Here is a 21,410-nt window from a genome sequence, read left to right as displayed (position 1 = left end):
TGTCATTCTATTCTGAATGCCATTTTCTATCGAATAAAGTAAAAAATAAATTAAGCCATTTAAAAATCAAAATTTGTAGTTATTTCCGGTGAAACAGGAAGTGACCAAAAACAATTGAATATGTCAAATCAATCCTAATTTATGTCATATACTAACATACCAAATCTCGTTTTTTTATCTGAAGAAATAAAAAAAGTTATAGGGGTGAGCCACTTTTGAGACGCACCCGGTATAAAAGATATGAACTATACAGACAGGATATATTATATGATATATTTCGTGGGGTATAAAAAATTGAAGATATACGACAATATTAAACAGAATTGATGTCAAAAATTTATCTATTTTACTGTCGAGAAACTGTTAAAAGCTCTGGAGATCTTTTAAATAAGAATTTATTTTAGGTAATATTTTTATATAACTGAATAACAATGAAATAAATATTAAGTATTATAATTCATATTTTTACATAAGATTTAAATATTATAATAATGCGTATATTATTAAAAAATAGCGTGTTTTGCAAGCGAATATATTTTTTGTTGTCATAAGACTTTATAGAGCTTTATTGAATGTTGTTGCAAAATCAAGAAACTAATTGATGTTTATAAATAAATGTTAATAAATTTATTCTGTGTTTTATTTACTAGAGGTGTCTTAAGTCAAGAAATCAAGAAAATCAAGAAAATGCAAACGACCCGTTCGTGGACCTACTATTATTTATGTAGGAAGTAGAAAAGTAAAGATTTGAAGTTAACGTCTCCTTTTTGCTGCCAGGGCTGATCTGGACGGGGCCTACTTTGTTTACGCGGAATCCGAACCGCGGTCCTCAGCCATATCATGGTCAATGGCCTACCGACTTGGTAAGTGTCTAAATCGACTCTTACTCTCGAGATATCCGATCTCATCCGACCTCGAACCGGCGTGAATGAGCAGTGTGTGTCAATAGATTTTACACTTTTGCCTTTATTGGACAACAGCACGATACAGAGTTTCGAATCGGTCACCCGTCCATCCACTAGTATCGCCTTACGTCGCTTAACTTCGGTGTTATAATGGGAACCGGTGTTTCGACGTAGCTGGGCCGTTGCCTGTAGAAAGTAGAGTTCGGGACGCTTCCGCATCGAGTTTGAGACGACCCGTGTGTGCACGAGATCTCCGATCTCATCCGGCCTCGAGCCAGCGTGAATGAGTAGTAGGTACGACACGTACCTACTACTCATTCACGCTTCTATATTTTATTTTAAGTCTATGGTTGACACAACCATAGACTTAAAATAAAATATAGACTGAGCATCTCATTCATAAATAGCTGGAACATGCGGTCAGACACTGTCTTGTTATTGTTGTGTTATTGTTTTAGGTTATAACGAGTGCGACACGAGCGATAGATAGGTTGTCTCTGTCGTAACGGTCGTTCCCTGACGACTCTGCCGAGAAACACAACACTGTCATTCGTTTCTCAAGTACACCTGAACTCTCCGTATCATAGCCGGGTAATTTTTTTATTTTAATGAAGCTATAATTAAATTAAAAATATATCGTATTTAAACTTTTTTATATTTTATTAAGATTTAGGACAGGTTTTTTAAATAAAAGTTTAGAAAAAACAATTTAGTAGCAAAAAGGATAAAAATAATAAAATACACGTTATAGAAGAAATTTTATAATCAAAATTAGGCAATTTTTGAAATTAATAATAAATTATTAATTTTAGTCAAACATTTACAACCCCTAATATTAATCAAAACAGGATCTATTCCACAGATATAATAGAATCGGCGACAGGGAGAGAAAAAAAAATATGATTGTTGTAATTTTTTTTCTGGTTAAGTGATGTCTTATTATGTAAATTAGAGAAAACATAAATCTGTTCCATTAAAGCAAGGAAGGTGATAGAAGTGGATAAAATAAAACTACATTTATTTAACTCGGTACTGTCTTTATTATACCGGGTGCGTCTCAAAAGTGGCTCATCCCCATAATTTTTTTATATTTTCAAATAAAAAAACAAGATTTAGTATGTTAGTATATGAAATAAATTAGGATTGATTGACGCATTCAATTGTTTTTGGTCACTTCCTGTTTCACCGGAAATGACTATAACTTTTAATTTTTAAACGGCACCCTCGGTATATTTCTACTTTATTCGATAGAAAATGACACTCTGAATAGAATGAAGAATGATATATCATATGTCAACTTTTGACATTTTCGCATATGGTTTAATTGTTGCCATACCATGAAAAATGCTTTTTCCAAATATGCTAATGAGTCACCCTTGTTCCATTTGAAAAAATTGACATATGTATGATTAAAAATACGATTTGTACATCTTTTAACCGGCCTAGACAAGACACGAAACCTATTAGACGATCAAAACTATTTTTCCAAGGCTCCTTGATTAAAACTTAGTGGATTGAAAAAAACTGGATTGAAATTTAAACTAGGATATGTTTTTAAGCGACAATGTCAAAAGTTGACATATGATATGTCATTCTATTCAGAGTGTCATTTTTTATCGAATAAAGTAGCAATATACTGAGGGTGCCTTTAAAAATCAAAAGATGTAATCATTTCGGTGAAACAGGAAGAGACCAAAAACAATTGCATAGGTCAATAAATCCTAATTTATGTCATATACCTACTAACATACAAATCTGTGTTTTTTATCTGAAAAAAAAAAAAAGTTATAGGGTTGAGCCACTTTGAGACGACCCGGTATATTAAAAAATATTGTTTCATAATGTAATATCATTTTAAAATTCTTGTATGTTATTTTAGATTCTGAAGATAATTTTAGAATAAACCGGAATATATTTTTAATAAAAACATTATTTATTATTAACAGGGTTATAATTATGATTTTGTTACAATGTAAGTAAGTAAATAATGTAATGTAAGAGAAAAAAATCAGATTTTACATTTTACTAAAATATTATCTAAATAAGCGCCTTTCTACAACAACGCCACTGACTCCCAATGGGTAAATTGAGAGTTGCCTACCGGTCAAAAGTCGTTTCAAGACTTAAATGGATTATTAAAGTCAAATTTCTTGCAAATTTGGCACTGGCGAACCATATTTTATAGTTTTTGAACAGAAAAAGTCAATAAAATAAACAATTAAGGACTACAAGCTAAGAAAATGCGTTAATACAGCCGCGGAGATAGCGGCAACAAAGCTTTACCGCACACGTGCGACACGTACTACAAGGTAATAAATGAATGAATAGGCTCCCTCGCCTCTAATCGGTGTTGTCATATTGTAAAGAACTTATCCTTATTAAACAGTATCCGACTTATAATTTAGTAGAATAAGGACTATTTAATACATCTATGGAATATAAAACCTACTTTATTAAACTGTAGTATTAATATCTCAATATATGTGTATAACAAGAAAAAAAATATTGATAATATTAAAGACGTGACAACATAGGCTGGATGAGGAAGGCTCGGTCGACTGTACCCAGAAGTAAACATGTGTACAAAAAAGGTTGTTTGTCCGCGTTGAGATGTAAATAGTGTAGTCTATATTTTATTTTAAGTCTATGGTGTCAACATATTTTACACTCTTGCCATGGAACAACAGCACGACAGCATTTCGAGACGGTCACCCGTCCATCCATTCGCATCGTTTAACGTTGCTTAACTTTTGTAATTTATCGTAAATTGGCGTTTTTATCGTAATTTAGACGTGGCTGGGCCATTTAAATTATATTTAAATGAACTTGTGGGTATCCAAAAATATAATTAATGTTATTTTAAATATTCATAAAGATTAATCATTTTCATAGGCAGTTTTTATTTATAGGAATACTATGTCAATTTCAAATTAATAAATATATATAAACGATAATTTATTTTTAGTAGACACGCATATCATTGTGATAATTAATTAATAGACAAAATTAATTAATAAAATTGAAATTAAAATACTAAAATGTATTTAATAACCCATTGTCACGATAAAATCAGGGCACCTTAAAAATGCTATATATTTTAAGGTGAACAAAATATACTATACCTTGTATATTTTGTTCTAGCTGGCCGATTTTGATGATTTTTTAAGCAATTTGTAGTTAAATTATTGAACTTTTTAGTATCTCTTTCTAAATTAAAAATTAAAGTTTCCGTCTGTCAATTATACGAGGAAAAACAAAATTTTGATATTTTGGTGAAAGTTTGAAACGCCCTGTGGAATATGTTAACAAAGCAAGAAATTTAAAACTAATTTTATCACCTAGGTACGTCATTTCTCGATAATTTGTTTTTTGATTCTCAATAATTGATTCTCAATGAATCTCAATAGCTTTATTTTTATTGGACATATTAGCTTTTGAATAAGACAGTAACGATTTACAAATATTTTATTTAGCATTGGTTTTGAGTCTTCATGGACACACTTATACAGGGTGTCCCAGAAATAAGTGCAAATATTTTAACTGGTAGTATAGTTCAACCCCAGTAACACGTCTATGAGGTTTTTTTCGCCAAAAAAAAATGTTGAAAATCTGGAATTTTTTGAAAAAAATTTTGGAATTTTTTTTTTGGTTTTTTTTGTTATTTTTGACTTATTTGAAAAACGATAAAGAGAAAATATGTTTCTTTTATCGAGATCTACCACCCCTTAAAATACTCGCACGTATTTCTGGGACACCCTGTATAATAGTTTTTATGTATATTATGTTTCTATAATCTCACTGTCATTGATAAGTCGCATTATTGTTTATTGAAGTTTACTCTAAAATGACTCTACTAGTTGAAGCCTGGCGCATCCGCCATGACCTCAGGAAAAAATACTTTTTATATTTTTAATTAAATAAAAAACAAAAAATCCGGCCACGACAGTTTTTAGAAGAGCCAATTAGCTATCTTTTAGGTTAGGTTAGGTTAGGTTGCTGGGGTTTAGGATCATATTTGATCCCTCACTCGGAGGCCTTGGGCCCATTGCGATACCTCTGTATTGTTTTACCAAACCTTCCTCTCATTCTTTCTTTGCGTTAAAGCATTTCCAGCTCTTTGCAAAGCTCCCGATGTCGCTGATGTTGGCTTCTGCTGCTTCCTCTAGTCCCTCCAAAAAACCTTGCCCTAAAGTTTTAAAGCGTCGGTATTCCAGTGCCGGACAGTGGCACAGCAGGTGCTCTATGGTTTTTTCTTCCTCTCCGCATTCTCTGCAGTAGTCGTCGTCGGAAACTTTCCATCTTACGAGGTTGACCCCCGTGAGACAGTTTCCAGTGACGACACCTACAATTATTCCTACCAGGTCCTTTTTGTGCTCTAGTAGTTGTTTTGTCTTTTTGCTATCTACCGCTGGCCATAGTCTTCGAACTGTAGCGCAGTCCTCACGGTGTTGCCACATCTCTTGCTGCTTGGCTTTGATCCAGTATAGCCTCCTTCAGTATGTTGATCGTCACAAGTTGTGGGTCATCTGCCATGACCTCTCCCTTGGCTCCGTCTTTGGCGAGTCTGTCTGCTTCCTGATTATATTCCTGATATCCCTACCTACCACATTGCTGTGGCCTGACATCCAGCACAGAGTAGCCCCGCCCCGACGCAGTCAGGACAGTGCTTCTCGGCATTCCATCACAGTTTTCGATCTCACTGATTGCATGGTGATGCTTCTTAAAGCGGCCAAGCTGTCAGATTATATCACTATATCCCCTATTGGTCTATCAGCAATTTTCTCTCGTATACATCTAGACGCTTTCTTTATGGCGTAAACCTCTGCTTGTAGAACATTACAGCCATCCGATAACCTCAAAGATCGTCGGATGTCTAGTTTCTCTGAGAAAATGCCTACACCTGTGCCCCTGGAATTTGCGGAAGCATCTGTGTAGACTGATATCTCTTGAGTGTTCATTACTCGGTTGCTTTCCCATTCTTCTCTTGTCGGGATGCGAATCCTTATCTTTTCTCCAAAATCATGTTTAGTGAGCATATAGTCCGTTTTCTGGTCTAGCAGATGTGGACTCGTGTTCACCATGATTTTTCCTATCACTGGCAATATCCTCGAGTGACCGTAGTTGGTCTGGTTCCACAGATTGGATTCCCTTAATCTAAGGGCACCCTTAGCGGCCAGATCCTTCACGAGCCAGTCGATTGATTGCAAGTCCAGAATTGCTTCTAGCGCAGCTTGCGCTGTGTTACTCCTTGGTCCACTTGTACCTAGAGCTGCTAACCGCTGTACTTTTGTGAGGCTTTTTCTATTAGTCTCTTTAAGTACCGTTTCCCACCATACTAGTGCTCCATAAGTGATGATTGGTCTAACTATAGCAGTGTACATCCAGTGTATAATGTACGGTAGCAGACTCCATCTCCTTCCAAATAGTTTTTACATGCATAGAATGCATTTATTCCCTTTATCATCCTTTCCTCCGTGTTCCGAGCTATCTTTTAGTAAAAAAGCAACTTTCTAGAGGAAGTCGTTACTTCAGTAGAGACGCCACAGATAAACATTAGCATTTTATATATGTAGATTAGCGATGTTTTCTTAGTCAGAAGTATCGACTATCGCTGCTTTAATTGATATGGTAGAGATCGATTTTTGGACTTAAAACCATATCTATTAGAGTAACTGCCCAAACGACAATAATAATATAATTTTTCAAAGACAGTGATATTATCTATACCAATATATAAAATCATTAAGTGACAGACATACTGATTAATCACGATCCTACTCAAACCACTCAAAGTAAGAAGCTCAATTTTGGCATACAGGTTGATTCTAAGGTGTAGAGATTCGATAAGAAGGCATTTTTCGAAATTCTAGTTCCAAGAGGGTGAAACCACCCCTCAAATATTACAATATTTTTTATTTAAAAAACGGCCAAGTTTCCGAAAAAACGCTTAAACACGTATATTTTATTTTGTTTTTTTATATATTTTAAGATTTTTTAAAAATGTATACAGGGTGTTGCGAAAAATATGGTCATTGATTAATCACCATCCTGCTTAAAGCGCTTGACGTAAAAAACTGGTTTGAAAAACGGATTGACTTTAGGATGTAGAGGTTCGATAAGAAGGGATTTTTCGAAACTCAAATTCTAAGGGGGTGAAACTATCCCTTAAATATTAAAATTTTTTTATTTAAAAACCGGTGAGTTTTTCGGAAAAACTCTTAAACACGTATATTTTAATTTGTTGTTTTACATATTTTAAGATTTTTTATAAATTTATACAGGGTGTTTCATAAAATATGACCATTGAGTAATCACGATTCTGCTTAAACTGATTGACGTTTAAAGCTGATTTTTGGCAAGCGGATTGACTGTGGGGTGTAGAGGTTCGATAAGGAGGGGTTTCTCGAATCTCAAATTCCAAGAGGGTGAAACCGCCTCTCAAATATTACAATATTGGTTATTTAAAAAACGGTTAGTCTTTCGGGAAAACGCTTGGACAAGCATCATTTATTTGGATTTTTTTTACATATTTTGAAATTTTTTAAAAAATCATACAGGGTGTTCCAAAAAGTTGGGTAATTTCTTAACCACGATACTGCTTAAACTGCTTGACGTAAAAAGCTTATTTTTGGCAAACGGATTTTTCGAAAGTCAAATTCCAACGAGATGAAACTACCCCTCAAATATTACCAAGTTATATAATAATATCGCCATATTGTTTTTTCTCATGCTGACATAAATGTGAGAAAATTTTATCCAGTTTGTATGTTAATGGAAATTCTTGCTTTGCTTTATCATCAGCATTACAAATTAATTATTAACATGATTAATTCGACGCGAACGAAGTCGCTGGTACATGCTAGTATAAATCATAAACATAATTTTATAGGTCTATTGACTAGGACCAAAAGCAAAGGCATGGTTTGGTTTTAATGTAAAAAATACGAAAAAATGTTAATGTCTTCTTCAAAAGGGAATATCTCCAAAAAAAAAGCTATTGAGATGAATAAAAAAACAAACCATCGAGAAAAGATACACCTAGATGATAAAATGATTCTTAAATTATTTGCTTTGTTCTCTCTTACTCCACATGGCATTTCGAACTTTCACCAAAATATCAACATTTTGTTTTCCCTCGTATAATTGACAGATGACATCTTTCATTTTTGACTTAGAAAGAAATACTACAAAGTCAAATAATTTAGCTACAAATTGTTTAAAATTATCAAAATTGGTCCACTAGAAAACAATACTATATAAAACTATAAAATACATGAAAATTTTAAGGTGCCTGTTTTTCGTCATCAAAATAACCATTTTACATTTCTTTTTGTTGGATATTCTTTAAGAGATATAAATAAGAATAAGTACATTCATTAATAATATAAAATTTATTAAGTAATTAAACCACAAAATATTGCACTAATTTATCTAATAATTAAGGAAAACTAATTGCACTTCCCTAATAATCCCAGCTTAGAAAACTAAATATGGCAGGTTTAGTTTTTACACAGAATTAAACTTTTAAGCAATTATTGTAAGAAAATGCACTACATATTATTATTACAATTCTACTGTAAAAAATATCATAGTAAAAAATAAACAATACTTATATGTATTTAAATATAGAAACTCATTAAATAGGACATATACCTTATGATCAAATAAATTAGGGTCACGTGTATTCATTCTTGACAGGAGTTTCTTATTGTCATTTATATTCGATCATAAGATACATTTAAAGTTCACAATCGATTTCCCCATATTGCACCTTTCCCTTTTTACTAAATCCCATAAAACACTACCTGTATACAGGGTGAGTTTCCTAGGATCTCTATGGGTATCTCGGAAACTACTGGAGATAGAGAGTCAGTTAAATGGGGAAAGAATTGCAGTTTTGTGGGGTCATAAATATGCACCTTTCAGATTTTCAAAAAAGTTCATGGCTTACTAGATATTTCGAAAAAACAAATTTTGACTATTTTAAAAATTTTCCTTAATTCCATTATAATTTATTTTAGACAAAAAGTTTTCAAATAAAAGTTGTAGATAATCACATCCCTAATGAGGTTGTGCTCTCCGATTTTTTCTAAAGCCTGTCATTTTTGACATATGACACAAACATATGTTTTTTTAAATGGAAACCATAGTTGGCCATGACGTCATAAATAGCGTCATTTTTTAAGCTTTTCAGCGATATAAGCTATAATATGTTTCTTTCACAAAATTACTGAGTTATAGCCAATTCTTATCTTTCTTGACTAATTTCACTTAGTTAGCCATGGAAACAAGTTCAATCGTCGTTGCTCTCACAAATGTGAAATTGTCACATCCAATCTTTGTAAATTAAAATAAACAAAAATTGTAAATACGAGTTTTTCAAATGAATAAAAGCGTGTAGGATTATTGGTTCAACTTTTCTTGGCCATACAGTTTCGAGGATACGTTGACCGGTGAACGTTACTTACGTTTTTTAGAGAACGGTTTTCAAGACATGTTAGAAAACTTAAATTTAGATACTCGCGCATTAATAGAGTGGTTCCAATATGACTTTCATTATGACACACCAAACCCCTCTCCCACATTGTAAGAAATGTTAAAAATTATTTCATTATCATAATTATGTAGACTCAGGGATAGAAAGAGGTGGACCAATTGCATGGGTCTCCTCGGCGTCCTCGGTCATCTGACCTATCCATTTTAGATTTTTTTATACGGTATGGTTAACAACAAGGTTTACTAAAGGACTTATGAACTTATGAAAGGCACTCGAAGAGGCGAAACAGGAGAAGTTTAATTAAGTCGACCGGTCGTTCTGTGACAATAGCTAGAAATTCAGTTTTAAAAAGATGCATTTATGTACTCAAAACAATTGCGGATTTTTTGAACATTTCCTAAATTAACTTAAAGTGTATGTATTGATTATTTTTTTAACTTTTAGTTTGTGTAATGTAAATTGTAAAGAGCCGTTTAATAAAATATTTTGTCTTTTTATAAGTTATAAATCATAACAAAATTAGAACACCGTTCTCTAAAAAACGTAAGTAACTTTCACTGGTCAACGTATCTTGTATGGTCAAGAAAAGTTGAACCAATAGCCACTACACGCTTTTCTTCATTTAAAAAAAAATATTTTCAATTTTTGTTTATTTTAATTTACAAAGATTGGATGGCTAACTAAGTGAAATTAGTCAAGAAAGATAAGAATTGGCTATAACTCAGTAATTTTGTAAAAGAAACATATTATAGCTTATATCGCTGAAAAGCTTAAAAAATGGCGCTTTTTATGAAGTCATGGCCAACTATGGTTTCCATTTAAAAAAACATATGTTTGTGTCATATGTCAAAAATGACAGGCTTTAGAAAAAATCGGAGAACACAATCTCATTAGGAATGTGATTATCTACAACTTTTATCTGAACACTTTTTGTCTAAAATAGATTATAATGGAATTAGGGACAATTTTTAAAATAGCCAAAATTTGTTTTTTTCGAAATATCTCGTAAGCCATGAACTTTTTCAAAAATCTGAAAGGCGCATATTTATGACCTCACAAAACTGCAATTCTTTCCCCATTTAACCGACTCTCTATCTCCAGCAGTTTCCGAGATGCCCATAGAGAACATCGTAGGAAACTCACCCTGTATAATTTAAAAATCACAGTATTAACAAAATCTACAGCTACTAATATTAACAATATAAAGTAGAATATTTGTATACCATTTTAACAAAGAATACATCTGAGATGTTATTTATAACAGGGTTTAAAATATTTAAAGAATTATGACACATATATTACAAAGTTAAATTAGCAGTTCGTGCCGGTGAGTGTAGTTGAAAAAAAAAATATACTGGAAGTTATACTCACCGGCAAAAAAAACCGGCCTCTAAAAACTAGTCCCAATTTCAGAGTTGGGAAATCCAACTTTGAAATTGGAACTAGTTTTCAGTGGCCGTTTTTTTTGCTGGTGAGTTTATATTAATTTATAAATAAAAATTAGATACTTTGAATAAAAACAGAACAAAACTTATAATAAATTAAATAAATAAAAATGTGGTTACTAAAATGGAAAAAATAATAAATCTCAACATAAAACAAACTTTCTTTCATGAAAAAAAAATTTTGAACTGGTTATTTCAGAAATAACTACAAATAAAAAAGAACACTATTTTATACCTAGTATGTGTACATGATAATCAGAGGGTTAATATACTTGACGTCACATATTTTTTGGTAGAGAAGGTAAAGACATTTTATATACAGAGTGCTCAAATTTTTGTTGCAGACATATGAACTCTAAACAGTTGATAGAACACATGTTATAATTAGCATATTTTTATAATTTTTCAGTTACTATAAAATCTAGACCATCAAGTACATTTATAGTAACTATAAACCTAATTATTTCAATAAAAAATAATTTACTTTATTTTTTATTCTTACTTAAACAATTAAACTAGTAGTGCAGGTATTACTATGGTAGATATCCTAAAGAATTTTCAATATTTGAACTGACATTTCTTCTGTGACTGTACGCCATGCTATTTTCCCTTTTCCTTCTACCTTCACCGCTGACACTGCTTGCTCTGCTCTCGTCTGACTGACTTTGGATAGTATACAGTCCGTTTTTAGCCGAATACAGTTTGGATTTGTTCTTGGTCAAGCCTGTAGGTCTCGCGTATGCTGGTGGTGGTAAAGGTGGTTTGGGTAACGAAATAGCTTTGGAATCCGGTCTTGGAGGACCTTTTATAGGTTTACTATAAAGAGAAATATTATTATAAATGTTTTCGATAGTAATTACCCAAGTGCATCAAAATTACCGATAATTTTTCATAGAAGCATGTTATCTAAAAACTGCATGAGTTTATATTCATATTTTACCATAAGAAAATCAAGTCTTCAAATAAAAAAAAAGTCTTCCAAAATATGAATATAAATGGATGCTGTTTTTTTATTGACAATATGCTTAAATGAAAAATTATCACTAGTAATACCACTAGAGGTCAAATTATTTCCGGAAATTTTTTCGAGTTCATGATATTTTGAAAATTATCCCGAGTCGAAGACGATCTGAGATAGATTTTAGAAGAGAATTTTAGAGAATTCAGCTTTAATCATTTGCTGATGATACAAACATGGTTAGCGAAACGTGCGTTCGGTGCAAAAGTTAAGTGTTTTGGTGTATTTTGGTTAATTAGTGTTTTATTTTTTAACTGTAATCTGAGATATAACCTTGATATTAGAAATTTAGCCTGCATAGCCAACAATAGACATTTATGAGCCCAATTACAAAGAGATTATTTAATCAGGTGAGGAAGGTGGTTCAAGGCCCTCTAAGACTCTGCGGTGTTGAGATTCCTCTCTCGGGGGAGGTCAAGTATCTAGGAATCACGCTTGATACCAAACTGACCTGGAACCGACATTTGGAAAATGTCACAAGGAGGGCGGTGACTACACTAGCGGTAGTCAGACGACTTCATGGAAAAATCTGGAGCCTCAGACCACAGATGTGCACTGGTTGTACACTGGAGACGCCTTCAGTAACATATGCATCCTTGGTATGGTGGCCTAAGGTAATGCAACAAACAACAATGCTCAGTCTCAGCAAGGTGCAAAGACTTGCTTGTCTGAGCATAACAGGGGCGATGAAATCAACGCCCAGTGCATCAATGAAGGGGCTTCTGGACCTACCGCCTCTTCACATAGTGATCCAGGCGGAGGCAAGAATGGGACTCTATCGACAACAAAGTGTCTTGTCTCTGGGAAATAGGACAGAAACAGGACACTCAAAGTTGGGAAATTCTATCGAGAGACCTCTACTCCAAATGAGATCGGACCAAATGACCCCTCTTTATCACTACCACAAACCATTCGAGGTGAACAAAATGGATCGAGGAATGTGGACAGATATAACATTCCTTCAGGATGGACTAACCTGGTATACAGACGGGTCAAAGACCGCTGAAGGAACAGCAGCTAGAGTATTTGGGGAAAGACCAAGGGTAAGTTTATCCTTCAACACTCAACCGTATTCCAGGCAGAAATCTTCGCCATTCTACAATGTGCGAGAGAAAACAATAGAAGAGCTTATTCAGATAAGCTCATCAATATATGCTCAGACAGTCAGGCGGCACTTGGGGCGCTTATAAACCTAAAGGTATCGTCGAGACTCGTCTGGGAATGTTTAGGTGAACTGGGAGCTCTGGCTCGAAAGAACAGAATTAAATAATTCTGGCTGCCGGGCCGCAGCGGCATCCAAGGCAACGAAAAAGCCGATGAGCTAGCTAGGCAAGGATCATCGGCATCCTATCTTGGTCCAGAGTCAGTACTGGGAATACCCAAATGTATGGCTCGTAGTGCACTAAAACTCTGGATCAGGGAAAAGCAGAATGTCCACTGGAGAAACAGACAGGGGCACAGCAAGGCTTTTATCCAAGGACCTAGCTCTAAAACCGAAAAAAGAAATGTTAATGCTTAGCAGGAATAAATTGCGGATTAAAACAGGCCTCTTGACAGGTCATATGGCTGTCAAGCGTTACCTGAACAAGCTCAACCTGTATCAAGGAAGTCTTTGCTGCAGACTCTGCGATAAAGATCCTGAAACAGCGGAGCACATAATATGTCACTGAGAGGCTCTGGATCGCAAGCGACACTTTTTATTTGGGAAAGCTAGGCTAGAACCGGAGGAACTATGCTCCCATCCTATCAAGGACCTGCATAAGTTAGTGCAGGGCACAGGGATAGGAGAATTGGTGCAGATATAGAAAGGGGATAAACACAATAGGCCTCACAGGTCGCAGTGTTTCCGGCAGAGGACGGCCCCTTTTGGTGAAAAAAAGGCTATACAATTATTGGAAATGGTTGAATAAGCTGAAAATCATGATGATTTACCTGTACTTCGCCAATAATGACTGTTCACTATTATACAAATTCTTAGACTCGGTCATGTTGTTCATGTCAAAACCTTGCGGTGCCAAATGAGTGATGTCAGTTGTCTGAGTGAGTTTCATATCGGCGAACAAAGCAGCTATTTCTGCTGATTTTTTAACGGATAATGCTTCAGTACATGCTCCAGTAGTTATTGCTGACTGGATTCGTTGACCTCCTGACAAACAAAATAAATTAAAACACAATTTATAGATTAAAGAACACTATTATTTTAATCTTTAACCACACTACAATTAGATAAATACTTCTTGTTACCATACTTTTTCTTATTTCACTAATATTACTGAGTTTTGATCAATAAAGATAAAGTAGTTAGAAGAATATTTAGATTGGTAACAAAGTAATTGATTGTAGGGTAGTGATAATATCCTTACTTGGATCTATACCACTGTTTCCTCTGCAATAATCTTTAAAACTCTCACTGAAAGCTCCTCGGTATAAAGCCTCTTCTATATCTCTCTTCGACATTTTCAACACATCGTAGTTCAAGGCGGTTAGGTTTCCGCCAACCATACCCATTTGGACATTTTGGTGGGTGATCATGCTGAATTCCCCATCAATTATATGACCTCCAATACCAGAATGGCTGTTTCTTCGTTTCTTCAAGTCATTTTTGGAAGCATAGTGCGAGATTATTCTTTCACTGCCAAATTTCTGTTTGCTTTTGAGTTTTTCGTAGTATCCTTAAATTGGGTACACACTTAGAGTTATTTTTATTATTATATTAAGTATCTTACCTTCACTGGGGTTTGACATGTATTCTAAGCTTCTACTACTTTTAGTGTTTGAATTTTTCTTGCACAATTTTTTATGTTTTTGAGAGTGTTTGACCATACAATTGGAATGGTGATGAGAAGTATTTCTATTATTTTGGATGATGGGTCTGTTTCCATAATGACAGTAGCATTTGTTGGATTCAGCACAAGAATCGGTATCACAGTCACAATATATTAATGTAGGATCAGCTGCACATGTAATTTCCTCTTCTAAAACCATCAACGTTATGTCAGCAATATTAAAGAAACATTTTTAAGCTTATAATGTCACATTTATTAGAAATTGTAAGGAGTAACAGATCATGTTTGCTAGAATATTCTGAATGAAATATAGAGATGATTTTAGACTATAGATATCTACTATAGATAGCACACAGCTTACAGGTTAAAATATAGATATATACTAAAATAGTATCTATAAGAGTAAATTAAATATGACTATGTAGCATAGTAAATTTATTAGATACTCACGAAGACTACCCCTTCTACCATTTCCGATATTGCGCTGTCCCAAACTGCAGTAGCACTTGTCTGCTGATACGCAGGTGCAAGTGTCCGAGTCGTAGCTACATTCAGAGCATGAAACATAACCTAGACATAGAAGGGTATCTTAGTCAAGCATAGACATCAATATGGCGAAAGAAAAGAAGTACATAGACTACAAATTACAAATTTAAAGCAACTATATTTTCCTGTTTCAGGAAATTTTTGAACGAGTTTAATATCTATACCTGATGAGGAGTTTCGATTATGATTCAAAGTAAGAAGATTGGAGTTCTGATTTTTGTATTTATTTTGCCTTTTCAAAGACATGAAGTCCGATTCTTCACTGGTACTAGCTCGATCTCTTCTTCTATTTTTACTGTAATCACCTAAAATATTTAAAGAATGTCAGATAGAGCACGAAGAAAGTTAGCTAACTAATGTTTATACAGACCGGACCACCGTAGTAGTAACATAGGCAGAACCGGGCGAATTAGCGTATACCCGTCCGCTGCGGCGCCGGATAAAAAGCAAGCGAAAAAATGCGATAAAATAAAAATAGGTAGATATGTGATAAGAATGTTTCAGAATTTGTATTTATTTGTGTTTTAATAGCCAAAACGAGTACATAGATTCTCGCGACAGCTCTGGTGTAAAATTTATTTTTTAAGTAAAATAATGGATGTTTACGAAGTTCGTGAGAAAATTCAAATTGTAAAATGGTATTTCCAAAATAGATCTTATCGGGATATACAAACAATTTTTCCACAAACTTTTGTAAACAGGCCAATTCCATCTTTACCTACTATATCAAGAGTTATTAATAATTTTGAAACACATGTGTGCGTGTCCCCACAAAAACACAAAAAGCCTGATGTGTTGATTAATGAACAACAGAAGTTAAAGCAAGTGTTCATCTGTGCTACCGCGGATCAAAATCCCACGTTTTCAAGTAATCAAATTGTGGTAACAGATTCCTCACCTAGCACGGTTAAAAGAGTCCTTAAAAAGAATGGATACCGATCGTATAAAGCGCGCAAAACTCAAGAAATTTTCCATGGAGACCAATTTCGGCGTATGGCGTTTTGTGAATCTGTAATGGAAAAGGCCAATTTAGATGAAAACTTTATTCGGCGTATAGTTTTCACCGACGAATCAAGTTTTCATGTATTGAGTCGTCATAACCCTACACAAGTGCGATATTGGTCTCGGGGAAAATTTGCACAGATATTTTGAGATGCGCACGCAATATCCTCAAAAGCTAAATGTTTGGGGTGGTTTTGTAGGGGAGCATATGATTGGTCCATTTTTTATAGAGGGTAATTTAACTGTTGCAAAATATTTGGACTTGTTACAGCAGCAGATTGTGCCTAGAATTCGTGAGTTATTGGGAGAAAGATTCCACAATGTCTGGTTTCAACCGTATTGTTCAAGAATATTTGAACAATACTTTTCCCAACCGTTTAATTAATGGATATGGAACTATTTTGTGGTCCGCTAGATCACCAGATCTTTCTCTCAATGATTTCTTTTTGTGGGGTTATGTAAAATCCAAAGTGTACGGTCATAATAGGGCTAATAATCTGGATGAGCTTCAAGTAAAAATACGCGAGGCTTTCCAAACTATTAGCCCTGATTTTACGACCACCTAGGCTTCTGTCTAGCACAAGAAGGTGGTCTTTTTGAACACTTGTTATAACTATTTTTATTTAGAGTAATATTTAATTTTTTTTTATTTTATTGATGCATTTTTTAATTTTGGAAATGAGTTTTGGGTTTAGAGAATTTATTTATTTTTAGTTTTGGCTTGTAAACACACTCAAATAATAAATATTTAAGTATTTTAATTTTAAATGTTACCTTAAGTGAAGGTAAACACTTAAAATGAAAATAATAAATACTCGGCACTCCTCGCGTCGTATTCCTAGTCTGTCACGACCGACCCGTCCAAGCACAACTGCAACTGCGTACTGCCTAACCAGTTGACTAGCCGGCAGTGAATCTCAAGTACGAACGCAATCGGGTAAGCGTAAATTCGTCCGGCAAGTTGCTATGTTACTAGTAGCCTGGTCTTCTCTGTATGTTTCCTAAGTTACTAAAAACATAAAGCATGTCACTTTTACGAACCATGAGATTTTTTCCTGTATGCAGATTTTTTTCCAGCCAATTCTTCCTTAGTTCTAAATTGCCTTGTGTCGTAAGAAGAAGTACTAATACTACTTTCAGGCAATTTCGATTCGCCACATCCAGAACTTACAATATTTTTCAACTTACTATTTTCCATCAGTTTCTTATTTTGCTTTTCTCTAAAACTCTTTTGGAAAATATGCTTCAACCTCTTGAATTTTCCAGATATCAACGTGTGAGAAGCTTTCTTCACGCTAGCTGATCTAGAAGTTTACAAATGTTAGCTAAAAAGTGAAGAAAAAAACACTGCTTTACCTTTTAATCTGTTTCTTTTTTTGCCTCCTCATGATGCTTTTACTTTTCATATATAACTCGTCTTTTGTGAGAGTAAGTGCAAGTTTCAACAAAAATTCTTTGTAAATTGGTTTCAGGTCATTAAAAGACATTCCGTCTGGGTCGATAATGACCGAAAGGATGTCATCCATGGAATGTAATCCTTCTTGTAACGATAGCTCGTTAAATATTTCTTTAAAGCCTAAAGGAGATCCTCCACTAGCTGTCTCATTGTTTCTACAGTAAAAATATTATTAATTATAACATTCTTTCGTTTATTTTAATTTATGTTTTACCTAGAAACCTTATTTTTATACCTGGTTAAACCAGCAGTATTCAGGAAACTCCCTGATCGAGGAATGGTAACTTTGGTAAAAATATCACCGGAATGCTCCTTCTTTCTGATGGTATCATCGTTTTGTTTTCTGAAGCTTTGCACCCTTTTTAGTCCTTTATTTGAATCAGTTACCATTTGTTTCAGTTCTTCAGCAATTTGTTTTTGTTCCTTGCTCATAAACGTACTGAGTTTATCTAAAATTTAAACAGTTTAAATACTATGACTTACAGCATCTGAACAAATTATTCAAAGAAAATAAAGTCCTCCTACTCTGGATACCAGCCCACCAAGGGATAGACGGTAATAAAGAACCAAACGATCTAGCTAGAAAAAGAGCGAACCGTCCACTAGCTGAACCAGAACCGTTCTGCTTCCCAAGTGGAGACATACAGACAGCTTAAAGAGACAACTTAAGCGGAACTCAAGAACCTTGGAAAACTTCATGGGTAATCTGTAACGATAAGACACTCGAAGAAGTTTTCCAGGACTAACAACCGAGAAAAATCAAAGATGATCCTGAAAGATTGTGAGTTTTTTGAGTCCCCTAACCCTCGTCAGAGGTTTTACATAGATACATATGTACTCACACTGGGTTGGAGAACGTTTAGTTGGTAAATCAAAGATGATTTATTTATTTAAGAACAATCGTAGGATTGTCACAAGGTGTTTAACAGGACACTGAAATCTTCTCAATGAACACCTCAGTAGATTGAAGCTAAGAAACAACGACAAATGCAGATTCTGTGAGGAAAATGTGGAAATACCAGAACACCTCATCACTGAGTGCCTCGAGGCGACAACCATTCATACCATAAACTTTGGTACGCCTGATAGCGGATATAAATAACTAACCTCTGTAAAACCGTTTGTCAAAGCCCTGAAACTGTATGATGAGTTTATAACTCAAGAAAAAGGGACACAATAGATCTCTATAGCTCTTTATATCCTTACCAGAAAAAGATTTTGGTTTAATTTCTTGAACTCCTTGTTCATCTTCATTTGAAGGCTTTATTTCGCTAACCTCAGCACTTTTAACATCGATAGGCTCCTCGTACGGTACTATGGCATCTAAATCTTCTTGCTTGAATTGGTTAGGAACTTCAGGAGCTCTCTTAGCTTTTGTACTTTTCTTCGGAGCTGAAGGAAGATCTGAAGATAGAAGAGGTTGAGTATCTGAGACCTACAACAGAAACAACATTAAAAATAATACAGAAAATAAATAGTTAGTAGTTACATTGGCTATAGAATTCGTGTCACTACAAACTGAAGAGGTTGCACTACTTCTTTTTCTTCTGGGAGGTCTGACAGGGACAGACGCTCCAGTTTTATCAACGATTGTACTTGAAGTGGTGGACATGCAGGTGGTGACACCATTTTTGTTTTCGAAGCGCTTTTCTTTGTGCTTCATATGGTGTACGAGGGATTTATACAACGTGGCAGCAATAACTATGGCATCTTCTGACGTTTGGCAGACAAACCTATTTTATTTTAGACAGATTAGGAAAGTGGGGATATATTTTGAATTATCTTTTACCCATGGCATTCCAGCTGTTTTTGCACTCCAATCTTCCTCATTACTACAGCAAATAGAGGAGAGTGTTCTTCCTTGGTGATATACTTCTTTTCGTTATCTTCTAAATTCTTAAAGAGAGCCTGCTTGTCCATATTATCTGGATCAGTAATGAGAGGTAGAAAAGCGTAAGATAAACAATTTCCGGTTGTTTCTTGGATGACAAATTTAACTGCTGACCAGACAGCAATTGAAGGATACGAATTCATCTGTTCCAAGTCTCCTGATTGGCCTTGGTACTGAACTTTTAGACCTTGGGGAGATATCTCTAATCGACCTGATAATGTCTAAGAAATAATTCGAGTCAGTTATTAATATAATAATATTTAACAGTTATAGCAAACCTTTTTATTTTTAACTAATTTCTTATACGAAAAATATAGTTTTCTTAAAGGTTTTTGCAAACCACTTAAACTATTGACTTTATCTTGTAACGGAATGCTGCCTAAATAATCTACTGAGAATGTATGGACTCCTATTTGAGTGGGTAATAAACCGCTATCTTTAGCGACATCACTAAACATTTTTTCTATTTTAGCCTGGACACTGTTATGACTAGTGCTGGAATCTGACTCGAACATGCTGTCGATTTTTTGCTTGTAAATGCTGTATATCGATCCTGCATCGTCGTTGTTCATATTATTTGGAGAGTTGTTGTGCCCTGTAATCATCAGAATAATGATTTCAGATGACGCATTTTATAAATATTCAACTGAAAAAAGTGTAAATCACAGCAGAATAATAAAAAAAGAAAACTACAAATTTTATTGTAAATATATGCTAGGATAACTTGCAACTTATTATATTTGTTGCGCTTTTTCATTCTTACCATTTTCTCTTAATCTAAAACCATTGGACTTTTGTGATGTCACGCTTCTACTGCTTATCTTACTTCTGGTACTTTCGTTCCTTGTAATTTTTTTGTCCACCATTTTTTGTATTATTCGTCGTTCTTCAAAAACAGTTCTTTCTTCACATACCTATAGTAAATGCATAAAAAATATAAATATTATATTTTACTCTAATATAAACTTAGTGATTGAAATAAAAATTACTCTTATTAGAGTATTTTATACCCCATGTTTATATCGGACCTTTCTTTATATTTTTTGATGAGAAATCAATGAGTATCAACTTATTTAATAGTTTGGCCAGTTATTGACATTGGATTAAGGTATTAAATTTTGGTATTTAAGATAATTACAAAAAAAATTATTTAAATTATTCGAATCGCACTTGGAAGAAAATTACAATAAATCTAAAAAAATAAAGACTAACCCCCTGTATATTGTAAGTATAAAGATGAAAAACATACAAAGGCTAATAATAATTTGTATATACATATGTAGTATTTACCTTTTTATCACCTACCTCCTGATTCCTCGTTACATGAACACTAGATGACTCCTTTTCTTCAGTTTGCACCAATTGATTGTGTTGAGGTTTTGGAGGAGGCGGTGGTGGGGGCAGTGAAGTACCTTTTAAGGGGAAGGTAGGGACCAAAGGCCCCAGAGGTAGTGCAGGGGGTCTGGGTATCACGACGCTATCCATGGCACTGCACATTACCATGATGCTCAATTGTTAATTCATCCTATTCCACTTCATGGAAATGCTTGGGGTCAGGTTTGTCTCATGGCTGAAGTGTTTGTCTGAAAAGAAAAGAAAACTATCGGTTATTAGTGATTTGAATATTATATGTAAAGTACGTCTACAGGATCTGTGTCTACGAAAGGAATTTCAAGAATGCGGACACAATATTGGTGTATGATCAATTTACTACAAAATACATTTAAATAAATAGCAATATATTTTATAGGTCGTTACCTACATACAAGCAGCATAGAATACACGTGGACTTGACGAGTATGTCACCGCAAAACACACTCATTACATTGGCTACTTGCAAATTTGTTGATTTTTTATTGACGCG

The 21,410-nt window shown here is 34.2% G+C and overlaps 1 protein-coding gene across 2 annotated transcripts; it reads right to left on the bottom strand.

The window, feature by feature from the left end:
* Positions 1 to 10,969: 10,969 nt before the first annotated feature.
* On the bottom strand, positions 10,970 to 21,097 carry LOC115881683. 2 transcript variants are annotated; one of them, XM_030899273.1, is made up of 15 exons: positions 20,837 to 21,097; positions 20,310 to 20,460; positions 19,825 to 20,141; positions 19,445 to 19,767; positions 19,145 to 19,388; positions 18,862 to 19,090; positions 17,870 to 18,104; positions 17,556 to 17,810; positions 17,241 to 17,503; positions 15,362 to 15,502; positions 15,102 to 15,221; positions 14,592 to 14,840; positions 14,229 to 14,537; positions 13,798 to 14,011; positions 10,970 to 11,663 (listed from the first exon to the last, which is right to left on the bottom strand). In XM_030899273.1, the coding sequence occupies exons 1-15, from the start codon at positions 21,047 to 21,049 to the stop codon at positions 11,381 to 11,383; spliced, it is 3,546 nt and encodes a 1,181-aa protein (XP_030755133.1). In that variant the 5' UTR covers positions 21,050 to 21,097; the 3' UTR covers positions 10,970 to 11,380. The 2 variants fall into 2 exon arrangements, with proteins under 2 accessions (XP_030755133.1, XP_030755134.1); XM_030899274.1 differs by having other exon boundaries at positions 17,891 to 18,104.
* Positions 21,098 to 21,410: the final 313 nt, after the last annotated feature.

The sequence above is a fragment of the Sitophilus oryzae genome, unplaced genomic scaffold (genome assembly GCF_002938485.1).
Source record: "Sitophilus oryzae breed Bouriz unplaced genomic scaffold, Soryzae_2.0 scaffold_172_pilon_pilon, whole genome shotgun sequence".
In the NCBI taxonomy this organism is placed as follows: domain Eukaryota; kingdom Metazoa; phylum Arthropoda; class Insecta; order Coleoptera; family Curculionidae; genus Sitophilus; species Sitophilus oryzae.
Note: the sequence above shows the minus strand (reverse complement) of the source record. Positions and strands in the feature narration are given on the sequence as shown.